Source organism: Coregonus lavaretus, assembly GCF_964263955.1.
Source record: "Coregonus lavaretus genome assembly, chromosome: 18".
NCBI lineage: Eukaryota > Metazoa > Chordata > Actinopteri > Salmoniformes > Salmonidae > Coregonus > Coregonus lavaretus.
The window spans coordinates 29,005,960-29,029,207 of record NC_140005.1 but is presented as its reverse complement, the minus strand read 5'-3'; the positions used below and the strand labels follow the sequence as shown (position 1 = coordinate 29,029,207).

General features: G+C 42.4%; 1 protein-coding gene across 2 annotated transcripts in view; it reads right to left on the bottom strand.

The window, feature by feature from the left end:
• The window catches only part of LOC311145423 (fermitin family homolog 2-like), a 100,142-nt gene that overhangs the window by 5,662 nt on the left and 71,232 nt on the right, over positions 1–23,248 (bottom strand). For both annotated transcript variants that reach the window (XM_084181659.1, XM_084181660.1), the window contains exons 5-11: positions 21,510–21,838; positions 12,553–12,660; positions 10,693–10,827; positions 5,993–6,042; positions 4,709–4,833; positions 4,455–4,561; positions 4,088–4,312 (exon numbers count right to left, since the gene is read on the bottom strand). In XM_084181659.1, the coding sequence (XP_084037785.1) occupies positions 4,088–4,312; positions 4,455–4,561; positions 4,709–4,833; positions 5,993–6,042; positions 10,693–10,827; positions 12,553–12,660; positions 21,510–21,838 (1,079 nt within the window). The remainder of the gene's footprint in view (positions 1–4,087; positions 4,313–4,454; positions 4,562–4,708; positions 4,834–5,992; positions 6,043–10,692; positions 10,828–12,552; positions 12,661–21,509; positions 21,839–23,248) is intronic.

Genomic DNA, 23,248 nt, shown 5'->3' with positions numbered 1-23,248 from the left:
CACTAGTTTACTCCAATTGGGGAAGGGGTGGTGGGGTTGGAAAGTAATGAAGGGAAATATAACTTAAAAAAGGATGTGTGTGTATGGATGTATGTATATATGTATATATGTGTGTGTGTGTGTGTGTATGTATATATATATATATATATATATATACACACATATACAGTGGGGAGAACAAGTATTTGATACACTGCCGATTTTGCCGGTTTTCCTACTTACAAAGCATGTAGAGGTCTGTCATTTTTATCATAGGTACACTTCAACTGTGAGAGATGGAATCTAAAACTAAAATCCAGAAAATCACATTGTATGATTTTTAAGTAATTAATTTGCATTTTATTGCATGACATAAGTATTTGATCACCTAACAACCAGTAAGAATTCCAGCTCTCACAGACCTGTTAGTTTTTCTTTAAGAAGCCATCCTGTTCTCCACTCATTACCTGTATTAACTGCACCTGTTTGAACTCGTTACCTATATAAAAGACACCTGTCCACACACTCAATCAAACAGACTCCAACCTCTCCACAATGGCCAAGACCAGAGAGCTGTGTAAGGACATCAGGGATAAAATTGTAGACCTGCACAAGGCTGGGATGGGCTACAGGACAATAGGCAAGCAGCTTGGTGAGAAGGCAACAACTGTTGGCGCAATTATTAGAAAATGGAAGAAGTTCAAGATGACGGTCAATCACCCTCGGTCTGGGGCTCCATGCAAGATCTCACCTCGTGGGGCATCAATGATCATGAGGAAGGTGAGGGATCAGCCCAGAACTACACGGCAGGACCTGGTCAATGACCTGAAGAGAGCTGGAACCACAGTCTCAAAGAAAACCATTAGTAACACACTACGCCGTCATGGATTAAAATCCTGCAGTGCACGCAAGGTCCCCCTGCTCAAGCCAGCGCATGTCCAGGCCCGTCTGAAGTTTGCCAATGACCATCTGGATGATCCAGAGGAGGAATGGGAGAAGGTCATGTGGTCTGATGAGACAAAAATATAGCTTTTTGGTCTAAACTCCACTCGCCGTGTTTGGAGGAAGAAGAAGGATGAGTACAACCCCAAGAACACCATCCCAACCGTGAAGCATGGAGGTGGAAACATCATTCTTTGGGGATGCTTTTCTGCAAAGGGGACAGGACGACTGCACCGTATTAAGGGGAGGATGGATGGGGCCATGTATCGCGAGATCTTGGCCAACAACCGCCTTCCCTCAGTAAGAGCATTGAAGATGGGTCGTGGCTGGGTCTTCCAGCATGACAACGACCAGAAACACACAGCCAGGGCAACTAAGGAGTGGCTCCGTAAGAAGCATCTCAAGGTCCTGGAGTGGCCTAGCCAGTCTCCAGACCTGAATCCAATAGAAAATCTTTGGAGGGAGCTGAAAGTCCGTATTGCCCAGCGACAGCCCCGAAACCTGAAGGATCTGGAGAAGGTCTGTATGGAGGAGTGGGCCAAAATCCCTGCTGCAGTGTGTGCAAACCTGGTCAAGACCTACAGGAAACGTATGATCTCTGTAATTGCAAACAAAGATTTCTGTACCAAATATTAAGTTCTGCTTTTCTGATGTATCAAATACTTATGTCATGCAATAAAATGCAAATTAATTACTTAAAAATCATACAATGTGATGTTCTGGATTTTTGTTTTAGATTCCGTCTCTCACAGTTGAAGTGTATCTATGATAAAAATTACAGACCTCTACATGCTTTGTAAGTAGGAAAACCTGCAAAATCGGCAGTGTATCAAATACTTGTTCTCCCCACTGTGTATATATATATATATATATATATATATATATATATATATATATATATATATATATATATATACTTTTTTTTTTTTAAAGGACACAAGAAAAAAAAAGAGCATTGTGCTTGTTATTTGGCCTGCCCAGTTTGCTTTCTCTTATGTAAAACTGTATGTTTGACTAGGAAGTTAAGAAACCATCTAGTCCAACTCCCAGTGATCTATACATTCCTGTGCGTATCCGCTGGGATTGGAGCACGGAAGTCCCATGGGGGGGGGGGGGGGGGGGGGGGTCAGAGAAGTCCCATGGGGGGGGGGGGGGGGGGTCAGAGAAGAGGAGGTCCCATGGGGGGGGGGGGGGGGGGGGGTCAGAGAAGAGGAAGTCCCATGGGGGGGTCAGAGAAGAGGAAGTCCAGTTTGGGGGAAAGGGAAAGAGGAGAGGCAGTGTCCTGCAAGCATCTCTCCCACAGCACAACTAGCTGTCTGACAGAGTTGTCCCACAGTACAACTAGCTGTCTGACTGAGTGGTCCCACAGCATAACTAGCTGTCTGACTGAGTGGTCCCACAGCACAACTAGCTGTCTGACAGAGTTGTCCCACAGTACAACTAGCTGTCTGACTGAGTGGTCCCACAGCATAACTAGCTGTCTGACTGAGTGGTCCCACAGCACAACTAGCTGTCTGACAGAGTGGCTTTTCTCAGCCTGGCTTCCCATTCTGCATTCCCAGGGAGGACTCATTTCCTGAAGCTCCCCTCCCAAACACACACAAACACAAACACTACAGAACAAACTCTCACAAAAAGCACACAATGCTCTTCAAAACTTCCCTAGCTAATCCCACCGCCAGTGGCCCTGTCCAGCCAGAGATGAGATGAGTGTTTCATGTGGTGCCTTAGGGACATCCCTTGCCTGCCTAGCTAGGCTCCGTTGGGTTGGAGCTCAGCCTCACACTGAGACAGAGACTGGATATGGGCCAGAACCACAGCCCCATACAGACAGACTGCCCCGCAGGTCTGGGTAGAGAGGCTGAAGCAGTGAGAATTTGAATGAGATCTGAGTGGGAGGCCCATTTTCTCTTAAACATGCACACTACAGACTATACACACTCTCACACACATTTCCTGTTTTTGGGCAGCAACGCCGAATAAACAAGTTTGTCTCTTTCTCTTTCCTTTTTTGGGACAGAAACACAATTTCAGTGTGATTCAGCGGAAACGGATGTCCACCCAGGATAGACATTTCCTGTTTGATGAGCTCTCCCCTCCTCCCTTCTCACTGACACACCATGAGTGGTTCTTCCCCATGCTCTTTTCCTAGACGACCCAGTAACACGCCAGGCTGAAGCTATGGTTACAGTCCAAACCCAGACTAGTACGGAGTCACACTTAACCACCACACACTCCAAAATAACTTCCCTCTTTTCCTATACAGCTTAATCAGAACCACATTGAGTGAGTAAGCGAGGGAAGGCCACTCCCACTCCCATCTGTGGAGTCATGTGCTCAGCAGTTCCAATGTACAGTATATACATCAGCCTGTTATTTACATGGGAATTTGCTAAGTACAGAGCACAATGTTCCTGCCCCTTAAACAAGTTAATCTCTGCCTATGAGGGCCTAATGCGTAAGTGACTTCTCATCATTGGTTGGCTTTTGGTGGTTTGCTTCGGAGTTCTCAGTGAGACAACTCGTTTAGGTTGTGTCTGGATTTCTCTGTCTGTCTCTCTCAATAGTCTTTAGCATTATATTATTTTTCTCTTCTCCTTTCCTTCTTGAGCACAGATCTGGAAGGACATGGATGGGTGAAATTAACATGGTGGACCTCTATCCAGTCAACTAGCTTCCTTGCTAGTCACCTTTCAGTTATAATGACAGAATGGAGACGAGGGAAGGAAGCTAGTTTAGAGTAAGGAGATAGACTTTGAGCCTCACTTGTGGTAATCCTCCCTTTTAGACTGCTGAGTGCATGGTCCGCTGTCATTGGATCCCCTTGGAGAGGGAAGGAGGGAGCGAGAGAGGGAGGTTGCATTCCTGTGCAGGACAACCCAGATGCCAGGCGGCGCCCAGCTGGGGTGCATCAAGGGGGTAAACAACAATCTCCCCCTGAAAGAATTCCCTCCCTCCCTCCCAAGGCTATCTTTCAACTTTCACCTGACTAACATCAATGCATCTAAATATAGTTAAGCCAGGGTTGCTTTCTGCTGCCATAGACTTGTCTGTTCACTCGCAGTGTATGTATCTGCATGCATGCATATTTGAGTCCAGGGCCATTCAGCTGTAGGCTACATAAAAGGGGTCTCCTCTCCACACAGACCCTGGATATTTCAGTTACCTGCTTGTTCTTGTACTTCTTCAGGTAGCGCGGTGACACCAGGCACTCAGAGTTGATGTCGTTGGTGACGGCTGGCTCCGCAATGAACTGGGGGTCAGGGTTCATGTGCTGCATCTTGAGGAAGGATAGAATGTTCTGGACCTCCAGGTTGTAGGAGCTGTCTGCCATTGTCTTCCCCTTAGAGGCCAGGCGGCATGCCGCCATCCAGTGGGCATACTGCTTCTCCTGCATGGGGAGGGGAGGGAGTAGACAGAGAGAAGGATGGTGGTTATGATTATAAGATGACTATATGGACTGCATTTACAGTATCAGTGTTTCCCCCCGGGGGGGGGGGTCTTCCTGCGGGAGGCCAGAGAGCCGTACTCACAGCGTCACACCGCAGCCAGATCTCGTTCATGCCGTCAGCTACAGGGATAAGCAACTTGATGTTGAATTTCTGAGCGGAGATGTTGACATCTGGTGTCACCTCGCAACCTACAAAAACGCGGAACAGTTCAGAGAGGAAGGGGGCGGGATGTGGTCAAAACCATCTATCACACACTATTGGGGATCACACAGACTCAGGTCATAAAGGAACTGTTGCATTCTTTAGTGTGTGTGTGTATGTGTGTGTACTCGTACCTCTTAGATTCATTTGGAGAGAGGGTGTCCCATGAGCCTCCTCTTTGCTCTTGTAGCAGGAAATTGTGATGTCCTTGAACGTGCACCAGTACTGCTTGTAGCCTTTCAGTGTCAGTTTCTTTGGCCTGTAAAACACATAGAACAGAGAGAAAAAGAGCGACGGGGGTTGTCAGTTCTGCTTGAATCACAAAACACATAGCTTAGCATCGCTAACCCAACCCCAGACACCAAGAGGAGAGCCGTCGAGCCTCATAAAAAAGGGGGGTACTTTTCTTCCACTTAAGAGGGGCCAAGTCTAACTGAAAAAAGGAGCGAGAAAGAAAGAGAGAGCTTTCTCAGCCTCCTTCTGTGGTCCATAACGGAGTCAGCAGCATGAACGGGAGAGGAGCCAACGTTGGGCATGAGTTTTAATGGAAGACAATTACTGTGGAAATGCCTCTCCGTAATAGTTTACAGCTTATATTTTTACAACATTATTAAAGAGCTACCTGCTTGTCAGCACGGGCCTGTGGCCAAAAGGCTATTATGGCTAGGGCCAGGGGTTTTTACTCGCCACCATACCAGACCATGAAAAACTCTGGGCACCTAGCTATGTATAAGCTATTGCTCTGTGCCCTAGTTAGAGCCTATAATATAATAATAATAATAATAATAATAATAATAATATTATAACATATGCCATTTAGCAGATACTATGTCCAAAGCGACTGTCATGCGTGCATAGATTTTATGTATGGGTGGTCTCTTGAATCGAACCCACTACCCTGGTGTTACAAGGGCCATGCTCTACCAACTGAGCTACTGAGGACCAATATAACCCGCCATGAGCTAAAGAGGACCATTATAACTGGTCCTAGTCCTAACGTAAATCCGAATCCCTGCAGTAATCAGTGTTTTTGTTACATCCTGAGCCCTACCAATCAGCTGGCCCTGGGAACAAGCCCGTCCACAAACACAATCCATACAGCCCAGTTTGATACTGAACAGACAACAGCTCTCCAATTTGGGCCCAAACCTTGTTTCCTGCTCCCATAGTATTAGATTTAACATCCCAAGGACAATGCCTTCTTGAAAGGCGCATCGCCAGTCATTAGCAGACATCAAGGAAGGGCCAAAATGAATCAACGGAGGCAGTCTGGATTTGGGAGGAACTGGCTAGTTGGCCCGTTGCCACTGATCTAAGGTCAGTTTAGAATGTCCCCCTAATGGATTTCAGGATGATACACTGATCCTAGATCTGTGATTAAAGACAACTTCTACCGCCAAAGCAGTTGTTGAACTTACTTGAAGACTTTGACGTAGTCAGCCAGTTCAGGAATGGACGTGATATCACCCTGAGAGGAAGAGAGGAACAAACATGTTTAGTGCTGGTTGAATGGTTATTATTGATAAAGGACAAGGACAGGATTATAAAGCACAACTTTAACAATGACCTCAAGTTTGACTTTCTATGTTTGCAATGTCATCGCTCAGAGTTGCATATAAAATAAAACATTAGTTAGGTAATCAAGCTTCAACTTCCTCAGATAAGCTGTATAAACTTCAATTTGTTGGGGCAGGCACTTTTAACAATGGCCACATCATGTGATATCCCCGACCCATACAGAATTTACCAATTATTTATATATACACTAGATGACTGACAGGGGTGCTGTTTTGAAGCCACCGCACATTCAGCTTCGCACTCCCCCACCATTGTAAAAAATATTTTGGAAGCTATAGAAATGTATTTCTTAATGTCTACATTCTTTTTTACAACATTTATTCTATTACAGATACCTAATGCATACTTTTAAATTATATTATGTGAGCTAAACATACAAATAATCAAATATATAACATTTCCCTTAAAGGTTAATTGTTAGAAAATGTTACTGTCCCCACTACAACAACAAAATACTTAAATACATGTAATTTTGTCCTTGAAACATTTAATTGAAATACTGTAGAATTCCATTCATTCCTATGGAGGACTGCTAGTACTGGGGAGTGCCAATATGGCCGACCGGTGGCTTCAAAGCCTTTCACTGGCCAACACATTGCATCAGCAATCTAGTGTTTATATACATAATTAGAATTCACACCTTCTGAAGTAGCTTTTTGCCTTGCAGTGAAGTTCTCACCCAGGCCCTAGTCAAACTAAAAAAAACAAGTTTTAAGTGAGAAGTAGGCATTGGTCTGAAGCCGAAAAAGGGAATGTGCACCACAATGCGTACTTCACCGATGCTCACCCATGCTCTAAGATTTTCCAGCACACAGCTTTGACCTACTATAGTATCTACGTTGGTCTATTGTACTTCCAACAATGTGTAGGCAGGTTGCTTAGGATTCAAACCTTCTCAAACAGCCTGACTAATTTCCATGGTTTTTACACAGCAATAAAAGTAAAGTAAAAGTACACAATAATGACAAATGGCAACTGAAATAATGTAGTTATTAGTATTTATTTTATATTAACAGCTGATTTTCCAGCGGAAAAGGGAAAAACCAGAAACCCATTTAAGGCAATATATGGTGTAAACTGAATTATTCTTCACTGATCTCTTGTAACAAGACAATCGAGAAAGCTGCTGGAAAACACACAAAATAATCAACATGTACCATTAACATGAAAATGTACTTAAAAGTTTACTGAAGAAAGGCCTAGTAGGATACTACATTACCTGTAAACAATAGTGAGTTATTACAAAATATACAATTTACAATCGTACATTCATCAGATATAGTTCAGGGATGGCCTTAATTGCTCTTTAAGCTACAGGGTTATGCAGGATGTCTTGTTCAAGCCCAGTTCTACCACACCTGATTGTACTATTCAAGGTCTCGATGAACAACACGGGGCTTGAACAAAAAAGCCTGCATAACACTGTGGCTCGTCAATAGCAATTTTGGTAACTCCTGATCCAAACCCTGTGACAAATGACAAACTGCTGAGAAACACCTGTAAAATACAAAGTCATTAGACAAGTACAAAACACTTTTAAGAATACAGTGGGGAAAAAAATTATTTAGTCAGCCACCAATTGTGCAAGTTCTCCCACTTAAAAAGATGAGAGAGGCCTGTAATTTTCATCATAGGTACATGTCAACTATGACAGACAAAATGAGAAAAAAAATTCCAGAAAATCACATTGTAGGATTTTTTATGAATTTATTTGCAAATTATGGTGGAAAATAAGTACTTGGTCAATAACAAAAGTTTCTCAATACTTTGTTATATACCCCTTGTTGGCAATGACACAGGTCAAATGTTTTCTGTAAGTCTTCACAAGGTTTTCACACACTGTTGCTGGTATTTTGGCCCATTCCTCCATGCATATCTCCTCTAGAGCAGTGATGTTTTGGGGCTGTCGCTGGGCAACACGGACTTTCAACTCCCTCCAAAGATTTTCTATGGGGTTGAGATCTGGAGACTGGCTAGGCCACTCCAGGACCTTGAAATGCTTCTTACGAAGCCACTCCTTCGTTGCCCGGGAGGTGTGTTTGGGATCATTGTCATGCTAAAAGACCCAGCCACGTTTCATCTTCAATGCCCTTGCTGATGGAAGGAGGTTTTCACTCAAAATCTCACGATACATGGCCCCATTCATTCTTTCCTTTACACGGATCAGTTGTCCTGGTTCCTTTGCAGAAAAACAGCCCCAAAGCATGAAGTTTCCACCCCCATGCTTCACAGTAGGTATGGTGTTCTTTGGATGCAACTCAGCATTCTTTGTCCTCCAAACACGACGAGTTGGGTTTTTACCAAAAAGTTTCATCTGACCATATGACATTCTCCCAATCCTATTCTGGATCATCTAAATGCACTCTAGCAAACTTCAGATGGGCCTGGACATGTACTGGCTTAAGCAGGGGGACACGTCTGGCACTGCAGGATTTGAGTCCCTGGCTGCGTAGTGTGTTACTGATGGTAGGCTTTGTTACTTTGGTCCCAGCTCTCTGCAGGTCATTCACTAGGTCCCCCCGTGTGGTTCTGGGATTTTTGCTCACTGTTCTTGTGATCATTTTGACCCCACAGGGTGAGATCTTGCGTGGAGCCCCAGATCGAGGGAGATTATCAGTGGTCTTGTATGTCTTCCATTTCCTAATAATTGCTCCCACAGTTGATTTCTTCAAACCAAGCTGCTTACCTATTGCAGATTCAGTCTTCCCAGCCTGGTGCAGGTCTACAATTTTGTTTCTGGTGTCATTTGACAGCTCTTTGGTCTTGACCATAGTGGAGTTTGGAGTGTGACTGTTTGAGGTTGTGGACAGGTGTCTTTTATACTGATAACAAGTTCAAACAGGTGCCATTAATACAGGTAATGAGTGGAGGACAGAGGAGCCTCTTAAAGAAGAAGTTACAGGTCTGTGAGAGCCAGAAATCTTGCTTGTTTGTAGGTGACCAAATACTTATTTTCCAACATAATTTGCAAATAAATTCATTAAAAATCCTACAATGTGATTTTCTGGAGAAAAAAAATCTCAATTTGTCTGTCATAGTTGACGTGTACCTATGATGAAAATGACAGGCCTCTCTCATCTTTTTAAGTCGGAGAACTTGCACAATTGGTGGCTGACGAAATACTTTTTTTCCCCACTGTACATATTTACAAATCTGACATTGGATAGGCACTCTAAATCCTTTAGCTACAAATGTTCTTAGTAATGCTGTCCACTCCAGTAAAAGAGCACACATTCCCACATTTATAAATGGCAGTATAAATATGAAAACAGATGGGAGTACTCATTTGGAAGAGAACAAAGGCTACATAAGTGCGACTGATAGTGTACGATACGCTTATTCAGATATGCAAAGTGTCAGTAGTTTTCCAGTTCCACCCGGGCCAGCTTGACACATTTCTTAGCTTCTCAAATGAAAGAAAGTGGCGCCAGAAAAGGAGAAACGTTTACAACGTGTCCATTTGTCCTGTAGAGATGGAGTGCATCTGACAGATGAGGGCAACAATGTCTTACTTGAGAGTTTGAAAGCTGGTCTCCACCATTTTCTCCTCCGTAGTAGCAAGACAAGCGTACCAGTACACGTCACACTCCCTGTCCCTTGCCACTCAACAATGCCCAACGAACCCAAAGGCTCTTTTAAGAGACACCTAATAAATGAAAAGGAGCATGTTTGCGCGCCGGTGTGTGTGTGTGTGTCGGTAAAGGGAGGGGGGTGTCAAAATCTATACATGAAAGAGAATGGTCAAAATAAACCCTCTGGTAGGCGAACCCAGGACCTTCAAATCCCAGGGCGGTGACGCCAACCGTTACGCTACGAACCCTGTTATAGATTCATCAACTTGACACTATTTAAATGGACAGTCTGGTGATGACAGCACGCGTTCATTCTGTACTGATTGAACGTTTATTTATCTTGCTTGGTAAAAAAAATTGTCTAAAACAGTTGATGTGTTCAAAACTGTTTCATTTTATCACATAGCTAACCAAGTTAGCAAGCATGGCATTTTATTTTGACTGCACACAGGTCACGCAAGCAAGCAATGATCATTAATATGTTAGTTTTTTTACTTGGATGCTTCGTGTGCAACCCACATGCCTGCTACTTTTTACTTGTGGATGGTGACTTCAGGTTTCGGGAATATATTGAAAAGTAACTTGACACTGTGTTGATCAGTCAGCACAAATTTGGATTATAATGACAAGAATAGAGTTTCATTGAGAGAGGAGGGAGTGTTCTGAATTACAGTAAAATGCAGTAGTTGTACCAGGGTGTTGGAGGTCTTGCCTCCCTCCAGGGTGATCTCCAGGTCTGACAGGGTTAGGATTGTGGTTAGTATAGGACAGTAAGGTGTAATACCAGGGTGTTGGAGGTCTTGCCTCCCTTCAGGGTGATCTCCAGGTCTGACAGGGTTAGGGTTGTGGTTAGTATAGGACAGTAAGGTGTAATACCAGGGTGTTGGAGGTCTTGCCTCCCTTCAGGGTGATCTCCAGGTCTGACAGGGTTAGGGTTGTGGTTAGTATAGGACAGTAAGGTGTAATACCAGGGTGTTGGAGGTCTTGCCTCCCTCCAGGGTGATCTCCAGGTCTGACAGGGCAGCGTCCACCTCGTCCACCTCCTTCTCACTGTTGTTCATGTGGTTGTCTGACGACATGATGGACAGCTTGTTGATGTGGTACTGGGGGACAGAGAGAGAAGGGGCTAATGTTTAGCCTATAGTCCTTTACCCTATATGCCATGACAGTGAATAATGTGTCAACACCAGTCTCCTGTTTGATATTGTGAATGTCATTAGGAAAATAATGACTGTTAATGTAACTTTTCTGTTTTGCTCCACTGGGTTTCGTTTGGATGTACATTGGTAGTGATTGCCTAGTCCCTTTCATAGCATATGAAGTGGTAAAAACACGATGATTGTCCAATAAATACTTCTGAGTTTCTTTGGGTTTTGTAGAAGTCAGTACCATGAAGCACTAACTGGTAGTTAACAATAATTATTTTGAATTCTTTGAAGCGAGTACCAGAAAATACCCATGTTACCACATTTCTCAGTAAATACGAGGTCTACACCATCAAAATATGACTGTAAAACAAAGCATTCATAGACAATGGATAGTGTGTGCGTACAGTGTGGAGAAACCATGTCTGTGAGACAGAGAGTGGCTTTGGGGGGGGAAGGGGATTATTTAGTAGGGGAAATGGGGGGAGGGTCTAGATGCCGCAATCTCAGCAGATCTTAAGTGACTGTAAATGTGTCTTTACTAGGAGCACATGTGAGTAGTGCAGACTTGGGACATCGCGTGCAGCATTTCTGCATTGATTCACAATGGAAATACCATCTAGTCTGGTCAGAATCCTGTTTGTAATATTGGGACGAGTCTCTGGCCTTACCTGGCCATTCATTCACACTATCCTCTGTACCAAGATAGAGCCAGTCTCACCATGTTCTGGTCTGGTCTGGTTACCTTGTCACAGCTACCTTTAACTTAGCAAGAGATAACGATAGATAGCGTCGCTAACAGACAGAGACATGCTAGCTGCTAATCCAAACACACTGCAGATTAGCATCTGTGTATGGTGTATTAATAAACACCCCGGCCCCTGTTGAAGACCCCAGCACGGTAACACCTTTCAATTTAAGTGGGGATATTGAGGAATGTGTAGGAGGCTACAGGTTGGGTTGGGGTTGGAGTGGGTGGTCCATCCGGTGGGATGAGTCCAGTAGTAATGGTTACTCTATAATGACCCGTTAGGGTGAGGACACACTGGTGTCCCCATGTCCTGTCACTCAGGCTTTAGGAGGATTGGAAATAACAGGGCTGCCCTGGGCTCAGGGGGCAACCCAAACCCCCCCCCCCCCCCCCCCAAAACCTACCTTCACTCTCCTTCCCGCTCTTCACTATTCCTCTTATATTACACAACTTGTATATAAGAAGCAGTGACATAACCGATAGGTCCACAGCAGTTGTTAACTATGGGGTTGAACAGCACTTGAACAAGTCTAAAGTGTCAGTGAGGTGTCTAGTCTCACCACCTTTAATGGCAGGAGTCTGGAGTGGGTTGTTTCTAGAGACAAGGCGTCACAGACAGGATCATTTGGTTTTCATTGCAGTTGCTCTGTGCAAGCATACAGCCCTGCATACAGTTAATAGGAGGACCATGTTTCTGTGTACTGCTGCAAAGCAGATCAGACACCCACCACATCAGAGTCTCAACACTGGGCAACATGCCCATTCAAATAATTTGCTGTTCTTCTGTGTTCTGTTCGCAAGGCAGTGAGCCCATAGAGAAGGTAACTACTGCAGGGCTAAGTAAGCAGTCCTCAACCAGGACAATGAACATGATCCCTACACACACGCACGCACAAACACACACTGACACACATATAGTACACAGGTCTCACCTGCAGGGCGGCGAACATCATCATCTCCTCCTCAGTACACTCTATTTCCTCCAGCAGGATGGCCCACTTGGCCTGCTCATAGAGCTGGTTCACCCGGATGGCATCGTACTGTGGGGGGGGAAGAGAACAGATACAGTTAGCCCTGGCACCAAGCCTGTCTCTTCACAAGCACATAGCATAGACAGACCCACACACACATCACTCCGAGACAGTCCAGCTGAGAAAACAGGACAGGCCAGAGGGGTACTTCCTCTCCACTCTACGCCCCCCAAAATCTGCCAGCTGCAGAAGGCTGGTGGAATTGTGTGTGTGTGTGTGTGTGCATGTTTTGAATGTGGTATTAACATGTTCTAACCACTGGTAGACGATCAGATACTCAGCAAGAAGCTATGATTTCACTATTACTGAAACAGGACACAGATGGTAAATATAAAGATCCAGTCCACCTAAAACACTGGAGACCCCTTACATTTCAGTGTTGTGATGCCAAAATCCTAGCAAAATGCATAGCGCATAGAATTAAAAAGGTATTGTCAGATATTATTAATCCTAATCACAGGTTTTTTACATGAACGATATATTGGAGCTAATATAAGACAAGTACTGGAAACAATAGAACACTATGAAAAATCTGGGAAACCAGGCCTGGTATTCATAGCTGACTTTGAAAAGGCCTTTGATAAAGTACAACTGGAATTTATATATAAATGCCTGGACTTTTTAATTTTGACTCTTAGACAATGGGTTAAAGTTATGTATAGTAACACCAGGTGTAAAATAGTAAATAATGGCTACTTCTCAGAAAGTATTATAATAATAATAATAATAAGTCATTTAGCAGACGCTCTTATCCAGAGCGACTTACAGGAGCAATTAGGGTTAAGTGCCTTGCTCAAGGGCACATCGACAGATTTTTCACCTAGCTGGCTCGGGGATTAGAACCAGCAACCTTTCGGTTACTGGCACAACACTCTTAATCACTAAGCTACCTGCCGCCGCCCGTATTAAATTGTCAAGAGGAGTAAAACAAGGCTGTCCACTATCGGCATATCTATTTATTATGGCCATCGAAATGTAAGCTATTAAAATCAGATCAAACAATAATTTCAAGGGCTAGAAATCCAGGGCTTAAATACAAAGGTGTCATTGTACGCTGACGATTCATTATTTCTTTAAAATATGCTATTTGGATCTCTGCACAGCTTCATTGAGGATCTAGATCAATTTTTTCAACCTCTCTGGATTAAAACTGAATGATGATAAGTGTACCATATTACATATAAGATCTCTAATAAATACAACTTTTCCATTACCGCGTGGTTTATCAATAAAATGGTCAGACGGTGAAGTGGACATACTCAGTAGTCATATCCCGAAATAAATAAATGATCTCACTACAATACATTTTAATAGAAAGTTAGCCAAATTAGATATGATTTTGCTACCATGGAAAGGACAATACATGTCTATTTGTGGAAAAATCACCCTGATTGATTCTTTAGTCATATCCCAGTTGAACTATTTACTTACGGCCCTGCCTACACCTAACGACTTGTTTTTTAAATGAGCAAAATAATATTCCACTTCATTTGGAACGGCAAGCCAGACAAAATTAAACGGGTCTATTAATATAATGATTATTAAATATTAAAGCATTGGACCTCTCACTAAAGGCTTCAGTCATACAAAAACTATACTTAAATACGATCTGCTTCTCTAGCAGATTAGTAAGAATGGCTCACCCCTTGTTCAAGAATGGCCTTTTTCTCTTCATTCAGATTACAACCTCTCACTTTCGGTTATTTGAAAATTAAACCATCTCCAAAATATAGCTATTTTTAAAACAAGCAATAGAAAATGGTTGCAATTTCAGTTTAATCCCCCAGAAAAGACCAAACAAATATTACAACAAATATTATGGTTAAACTCAAATATACTAATTGATTAAAAAAAAAACATTATTTAAAAAAAAAAAAAAAAAAAAAACGGTATTTGTAAATTATATCAGAAATAGCACTGGAGAAGTTGTCACACATGCAGTTAACTAAAATATATGGAAAAGTCTACTCTATCCAAAATTACAACCAACTGATTGCAGCATTACCACAAAAATGGAGGAGGCAAGTGGAAAGGGGAGAAGGTAAGGAACTTGTCTGTTGGCCCTGCATTAAAGAACAAAATTGGCTAAAGAAAATTGTGATAAATAAAAAACGATACCAGTTTCATTTAAGGACCAAAACATTGACAGCTGTACCATACAGGTTGCAAAATAGTTGGGAGGAGATTTTCGATGTACCGATTCCATGGCACATGGTTTATGAACTGATACACAAGACGCCGGATTCAAAACTTAAGAGTTTTATAATTTAAATGATTATACAAAATTCTTGCAACCAATAGAATGTTATACAGTGCATTCAATCATGACTAGTCTCCCAGTCCCTACCGCTGAAAAACATCCCCACAGCATGATGATGCCACCACCATGCTTCACCGTAGGGATGGTGCCAGGTTTCCTCCAGACATGACACTTGGCATTCAGGCCAAAGAGTTTAATCTTGGATTCATCAGACCAGAGAACCTTGTTTCTCATGGTCAGAGAGTCCTTTAGGCGCCTTTTGGCAAACTCCAAGCGTGCTGTCAAGTGCCTTTTACTGAGGAGTGGCTTCCGTCTGGCCAATCTACCATAAACGCCTGATTAGTGGAGTGCTGCAGAGATGGTTGTCCATCTGAAAAGAGGAACTCTAGAGCTCTGTCAGTGTGACCATCGGGTTCTTGGTCACCTTCCTGACCAAGGCCCTTCTCCCCCGATTGCGCAGTTTGGCCGGGCGGCCAACTCTAGGAAGAGTCTTGGTGGTTCCTAACTTCTTCCATTTAAGAATGATGGAGGCCACTGTGTTCTTGGGAAACTTCAATCGTGCAGAAATCTTTTTGGTACCCTTCCCCAGATCTGTGCCTCGACACAATCCTATCTCGGATCTCTACGGACAATTCCTTCGACCTAATGGCTTGGTTTTTGCTCTGAATGCACTGTCAACTGTGGGACTTTATATAGACAGGTGTGTGCCTTTCTAAATCATGTCCAATCAATTGAATTTACCACAGATGGACTCCAATCAACTTGTAGAAACATCTCAAGGATGATCAATGGAAACAGGATGCACCAGAGCTAAATTTCAAGTCTCATAGCAAAGGTTCTAAATACGTATGTAAATAAGGTATTTCTGTTTTAAATGTTTTAACATTTCTAAAAACCTGTTTTCACTGTCATTATGGGGTATTGTGTGTAGATGGATGAGAAAAAACATTAATTTAATCAAGAATAAAATGTGGAAAAGGCAAGGGGTCTGAATACTTTCTGAATGCACTGTATATATGGGTGATACAACCATCCCAGCTCTGCAGATTTTGCTGCGAAGAGACAATCATTAGATCTCTTGTTTTGGTACTGCCCATATGTAGCTTGTTTTTGGTCGCAGGTTCAGGAATGGCTGACAAAATGCAACATTTACTTGGAGCCAACTCTGTAAATAGCACTGCTGGGTCATAGTCAATCGATCAATAATATAATAATACTCTTAGCAAAGGTGATTGTCTTTCATTTACAATCTGTAGAAACTATGACAATAGAAAGGTTCAGAACTTTTGTGAAACATCACAGCACAGTGGAAAAATATATGGCAGCTAGAAATCAAAACTGGATGGTCTTCAGAGATAGATGGAAAGGTTGAGGGTAGCCAAGGCTGGGACTAAAAACAAACAAAAGATAACTAACGTCAATTATACTGTCCGTGAAATCTATGTAGTATGTATAAACTGCAAGTGGAAGCATAAGTATTGTTGTCCATTAGTTTACTCCAATTAGGGGAGGGGTGGTTGGGTTAGGGGAAAGTAATAAAGAAGGAAAAAATATATATTTTTATTTATTTATTTATTTAACCTTTATTTAACTAGGCAAGTCAGTAAAGAACAAATTCTTATTTACAATGACGGCCTACACCGGCCAAACCCGGACGACGCTGGGCCAATTGTGCACCGCCCTATATATACACTACCAGTCAAACGTTTCTTTTCTACATTGTAGAATAATAGTGAAGACATCAAAACTATGAAATAACACATATGGAATCACGTAGTAACCAAAAAAGTGATAAACAAATGTTATATTTGAGATTCTTCAAAGTAGCCACCCTTTGCCTTGATGACAGCTTTGCACACTCTTGGCATTCTCTCAACCAGCTTCATGAGGTAGTCACCTGGAATGCATTTCAATTAACAGGTGTGCCTTGTTAAAAGCTAATTTGTGGAATTTCTTTCCTTCTTAATGCATTTGAGCCAATCAGTTGTGTTGTGACAAGGTAGGGGGGTATACAGAAGATAGCCCTATTTGGTAAAAGACCAAGTCCATATTATGGCAAGAACAGCTCAAATAAGCAAAGAAAAACGACAGTCCATCTTTACTTTAAGACATGAAGGTCAGTCAACACGGAAAATTTCAAGAACGTTTCATCAAGTGCAGTCACAAAAACCATCAAGCGCTATGATGAAACTGGCTCTCATGAGGACCGCCACAGGAAAGGAAGACCCAGAGTTACCTCTGCTGCAGAGGATAAGTTCATTAGAGTTACCAGCCTCAGAAATTGCAGCCCAAATAAATGCTTCACAGAGTCCAAGTAACAGACACATCTCAACATCAACTGTTCAGAGGAGACTGAGTGAATCAGGCTTTCATGGTCAAATTGCTGCAAAGAAACCACTACTAAAAGACACCAATAAGAAGAAGAGACTTGCTTGGGCCAAGAAACATGAGAAATGGACATTAGACTGGTGGAAATGTGTCCTTTGGTCTGATGAGTCCAAATTTGGGTTCCAACCGCCGTGTCTTTGTGAGACACAGAGTAGGTGAATGGATGATCTCCACATGTGTGGTTCCCACCATGAAGCATGGAGGAGGAGGTGTGATGGTACTTTGCTGGTGACACTGTCTGTGAATTATTTAGAATTCAAGGCACACTTAACCAGCATGGCTACCACAGCATTCTGCAGCAATACGCCATCCCATTTGGTTTGCGCTTAGTGGGACTATCATTTGTTTTTCAACAGGACAATGACCCAACACATCTCCAGGCTGTGTAAGGGCTATTTGACCAAGAAGGAGAGTGATGGAGTGCTGCATCAGATGACCTGGCCTCCACAATCAACCGACCTCAACCCAATTGAGATGGTTTGGGATGAGTTGGACCGCAGAGTGAAGGAAAAGCAGCCAACAAGAACTCAGCATATGTGGGAACTCCTTCAAGACCGTTGGAAAAGCATTCCAGGTGAAGTTGTTGAGAGAATGCCAAGAGTGTGCAAAGCTGTCATCAAGGCAAAGGGTGTGTTGGCTGCTTTTCCTTCACTCTGCGGTCCAACTCATCCCAAACCATCTCAAATTGTTTTGGTTACTACATGATTCCATACCTGTTATTTCAGTCTTGATGTCTTCACTATTATTCTACAATGTAGAAAATAGTAAAAATAAAGAAAAACCCTTGAATGAGTAGGTGTGTCCAAACTTTTGACTGGTGCTTTATATATTTACAAAAATATACACTACCGTTCAAAAGTATGGGGCCACTTAGAAATGTCCTTGTTTTCCATGAAAACATACATTAAATGAATTTGAATAAGAAATATAGCAAAATGCAAAGGAAATGTAGTCATTGACAAGGTTAGAAATTATGATTTTTAATATAAATAATAATTGTGTCTTTTGCTTTCGTCAAAGAATCCTCCATTTGCATCAATTACAGCCTTGCAGACCTTTGGCATTCTAGTTGTCAATTTGTTGAGGTAATTTGAAAAGATTTCACCCCATGCTTCCTGAAGCACCTCCCACAAGTTGGATTGGCTTGATGGGCACTTCTTACGTACAATACGGTCAAGCTGCTCCCAAAACAGCTCAATAGGGTTGAGATCCGGTGACTGTGCTGGCAACTCCATTATAGACAGAATGCCAGCTGACTGCTTCTTCCCTAAATAGTTATTGCATAGTTTGGAGCTGTACTTTGGGTCATTGTCCTGTTGTAGGAGGAAACTGGCTCCAATCAAGCGCCGTCCACAGGGTATGGCATGGCGTTGCAAAATGGAGTGATAGCCTTCCTTCTTCAAGATCCCCTTTTCCCTGTACAAATCTCCCACTTTACCACCACCAAAGCACCCCCAGACCATCACATTGCCTCCACCATGGTTGACAGATGGCATCAAGCACTCCTCCAGCATCTTTTCATTTGGTCTGCGTCTCACAAATGTTCTTCTTTGTGATCCGAACACCTCAAACTTCAATTTGTCTGTCCATAACACTTTTTTCCAATCTTCCTCTGTCCAGTGTCTGTGTTCTTTTGCCCATCTTAATCTTTTCTTTTTATTGGCCAGTCTGAGATATGGCTTTTTCTTTGCAACTCTGCCTAGGTCAGCATCCCGGAGTCGCCTCTTCACTGTTGACGTTGAGACTGGTGTTTTGCGGGTACTATTTAATGAAGCTGTTAGTTGAGGACCTGTGAGGGGTCTGTTTCTCAAACTAGACACTAATGTATTTATCCTCTTGCTCAGTTGTGGACTGGGGCCTCCCACTCTTCTTTCTATTCTGGTTAGAGCCAGTTTGCGCTGTTCTGTGAAGGGAGTAGTACACAGCGTTGTACGAGATCTTCAGTTTCTTGGCAATTTCTCGCATGGAATAGCCTTCATTTCTCAGAACAAGAATAGACTGACGAGTTTCAAAAGAAAGTTATTTGTTTCTGGCCATTTTGATTCTGTAATCGAACCCACAATTGCTGATGCTCCAGATACTCAACTAGTCTCAAGAAGGCCAGTTTTATTGCTTCTTTAATCAGCACAACAGTTTTCAGCTGTGCTAACATAATTGCAAAAGGGTTTTCTAATGATCAATTAGCCTTTTAAAATGATAAACTTGGATTAGCAAACACAACGTGCCATTGGAACACAGGACTGATGGTTGCTGATAATGGGCCTCTGTACGCCTATGTAGATATTCCATTAAAAATCAGCCGTTTCCAGCTACAATACCCATTTACAACATTAACAATGTGTTTCTGATCAATTTGATGTTATTTTAAATGGACAAAATAATAGATTTTCTTTCGAAAACAAGGACATTTCTAAGTGACCCCAAACTTTTGAATGGTAGTGTGGGAAAAAAGTACTTGATCCCCTGCTGTTTTTGTACGTTTGCCCACTGACAAAGAAATGATCAGTCTATAATTTTAATGGTAGGTTTATTTGAACAGTGAGAGACAGAATAACAACAAAAAAATCTAGAAAAACGCATGTCAAAAATGTCATGAATTGATTTGCATGTTAATGAGGGAAATAAGTATTTGACCCCTCTGCAAAACATGACTTAGTACTTGGTGGCAAAACCCTTGTTGGAAATCACGGAGGTCAGACGTTTCTTGCAGTTGGCCACCAGGTTTGCACACATCTCAGGAGGGATTTTGTCCCACTCCTCTTTGCAGATCTTCTCCAAGTCATTAAGGTTTCGAGGCTGACGTTTGGCAACTCGAACCTTCAGCTCCCTCCACAGATGATTTTCTATGGGATTAAGGTCTGGAGACTGGCTAGGCCACTCCAGGACCTTAATGTGCTTCTTCTTGAGTCACTCCTTTGTTGCCTTGGCCGTGTGTTTTGGGTCATTGTCATGCTGGAATACCCATCCATCGTCCCTTTGATGCGGTGAAGTTGTCCTGTCCCCTTAGCAGAAAAACACCCCCAAAGCATAATGTTTGACGGTGGGGATGGTGTTCTTGGGGTCATAGGCAGCATTCCTCCTCCTCCAAACACGGCGAGTTGAGTTGATGCCAAAGAGCTCCATTTTGGTCTCATCTGACCACAACACTTTCACCCAGTTCTCCTCTGAATCATTCAGATGTTCATTGGCAAACTTCAGACGGGCATGTATATGTGCTTTCTTGAGCAGGGGGACCTTGCGGGCGCTGCAGGATTTCAGTCCTTCACGGCGTAGTGTGTTACCAATTGTTTTCTTGGTGACTATGGTCCCAGCTGCCTTGAGATCATTGACAAGATCCTCCCGTGTAGTTCTAGGTTGATTCCTCACCGTTCTCATGATCATTGCAACTCCACGAGATGAGATCTTGCATGGAGCCCCAGGCCGAGGGAGATTGACAGTTATTTTGTGTTTCTTCCATTTGCGAATAATCGCACCAACTGTTGTCACCTTCTCACCAAGCTGCTTGGCGATGGTCTTGTAGCCCATTCCAACCTTGTGTAGGTCTACAATCTTGACCCTGAAATCCTTGGAGAGCTCTTTGGTCTTGGCCATGGTGGAGAGTTTGGAATCTGATTGATTGATTGCTTCTGTGGACAGTTGTCTTTTATACAGGTAACAAACTGAGATTAGGAGCACTCCCTTTAAGAGTGTGCTCCTAATCTCAGCTCGTTACCTGTATAAAAGACACCTGGGAGCCAGAAATCTTTCTGATTGAGAGGGGGTCAAATACGTATTTCCCTCATTAAAATGCAAATCAATTTATAACATTTTTGACATGCGTTTTTTTCTGGATTTTCACTGTTCAAATAAACCTACCATTAAAATTATAGACTGATAATTTCTTTGTAAGTGGTCAAACGTACAAAATCAGCAGGGGATCAAATACTTTTTTCCCCTCACTGTATGTATGTATGTATGTATGTATGTATGTATGTATGTATATATATATATATATATATATATATATATATATATATATATATATATATATATATATATATATATATATATATATATATATATATATATATGGGGGATTGGAAATGATGCAGACAATTACATTGATAGAAGCCACGATATATATGCAATATTAAAGATGATCTACCCCCTAAAAAATATATATATATATAAAATAAAGAATCTGATGGAAAAAACGGTCCACATACTGTACCTTGGGGTTGAGGTCGAAGAAGCTGTGGTATTTAAACCGAAGGAGGAGCACCTCATTCTCCTTGACATCCTGCTCCATCAGTGACCTGGATGAGTCCATCCAGCCCTGGTTGATCTTGGCCTTGTCCAGGAGGGATTGGGGCTTGTAGAGCTTGGCCAGGATATCGGGCGAGGAGATTGGCTGGCTGACAGCGAGGATGCTGGGATTGCCCTCGGACAGGGGGCTGTCTCCGAACCAGGCGGTGGTGGGGGACAGGGGGCTGCCGTCTCTGGAGTCATAGGTGGGGGTCATGGTCTTACTGTACAGGCCGGGACTGGAGTAGATACTCCCTGCAAACCAGACAACACATGTTTAGTACCCTGGGGTAGACTGAGGAACGTTGGGCTGGATTCCATTTCAGTTTGGGAGATGAATTGAAATTCCATTTCAAGAACTGAAAAGCACGATTCATTTTCATTAATTCTTTCAATTCTTAGATTGGGATTTGAATTCACTTCCTAAATTGAAATCAATCCCAAACTGTGTGACTGACATCCCTGAAGCCAAATAAAAATACATCCCAAGTACCATACCTGCAAAATACTGAACATGATAAAAACATGCTCACAACACAGTCCACTGCAAAATAATGTACTAGACACACACATTCGGTACCAAGCACAAGAGCCTCCAAAAATCAAGTGAACATTGTTCCATAACACACACTTGCAGGCTGTAATTGATAGCAATGCGGCTGGTAGCACCACATTCTCTGATAGGTGGTCTTGATGCCCTGCTGTTGCTGCTGGGGAATTATGATGCGCTTTAGCATGCAGATGATGCACATGACCATGGTCACATGGTCCACAACCTGGGAGGGGCACCCGGCAAACTATACAGCACAACCAGCAACATATAGGGAGGGGGAGGGGAATAGGAATGGGGCAGTGGAGGGTGGTACACCAAAGTGAGACAGCATGGTTCCAAAAGCTAGCGTCACTCTGCTTTGTTTGTGTTCCATTTAGGAGAAAAGGGTATATTGTGTGTGTATGTATGGTTGGGGAGTGTGTGTAGAGAGATGTGTGTGTGTGTGTGTGTGTGTGTGTATGCAAAATGTTGAGTTCTATTCGGATTTAAGCCATTGCCAAATAAACAAACAAATAACCAATCTGAAACCATTAAATGTTCTGTTGGCTGGCCTTGACCAGTATGTTTGGCCATAGTAACAGCCTATACACTATGGAAGTCTATGAGTGACTTAATTCAACCTTAAATTCTAAACGGGCAAATTATAAAATCAATATAATGTTTGCAATTCCTTTTCTAAATGGGTATGCATTTTTTGTGTCAAAATTCAAATTCAATGTAATATATTGCATTAACATTTTCATGATTGAGTATGCATGATGCCTGCCAATTTGAAAAAGAAATAGCAGTGTGTTTAATATTTAATTTCCATGGTACTATCCAGTACAACACTGACACATTTAAAAATGAAATGTAAACGTAAATGCTTAAATGACAAATCATTTCTCATATTTGCCATTTCATTTCCTTGTTGTGACAGCACGAATTGTGACAAAAACAAAATGAATTCTCAGTTGCAATTGGAAATTATTTTCCATACTCTGTGTGGTTTAAGACTGTCAAAATTCAAATGATCAATCAAATTTAATAAATCAATCGCAATGCTTCATTTTGCTATTTGATTTCCACATTGCGCCTTTGCGTTTTAATTTTCGATGTGTTAGACCTGTAAA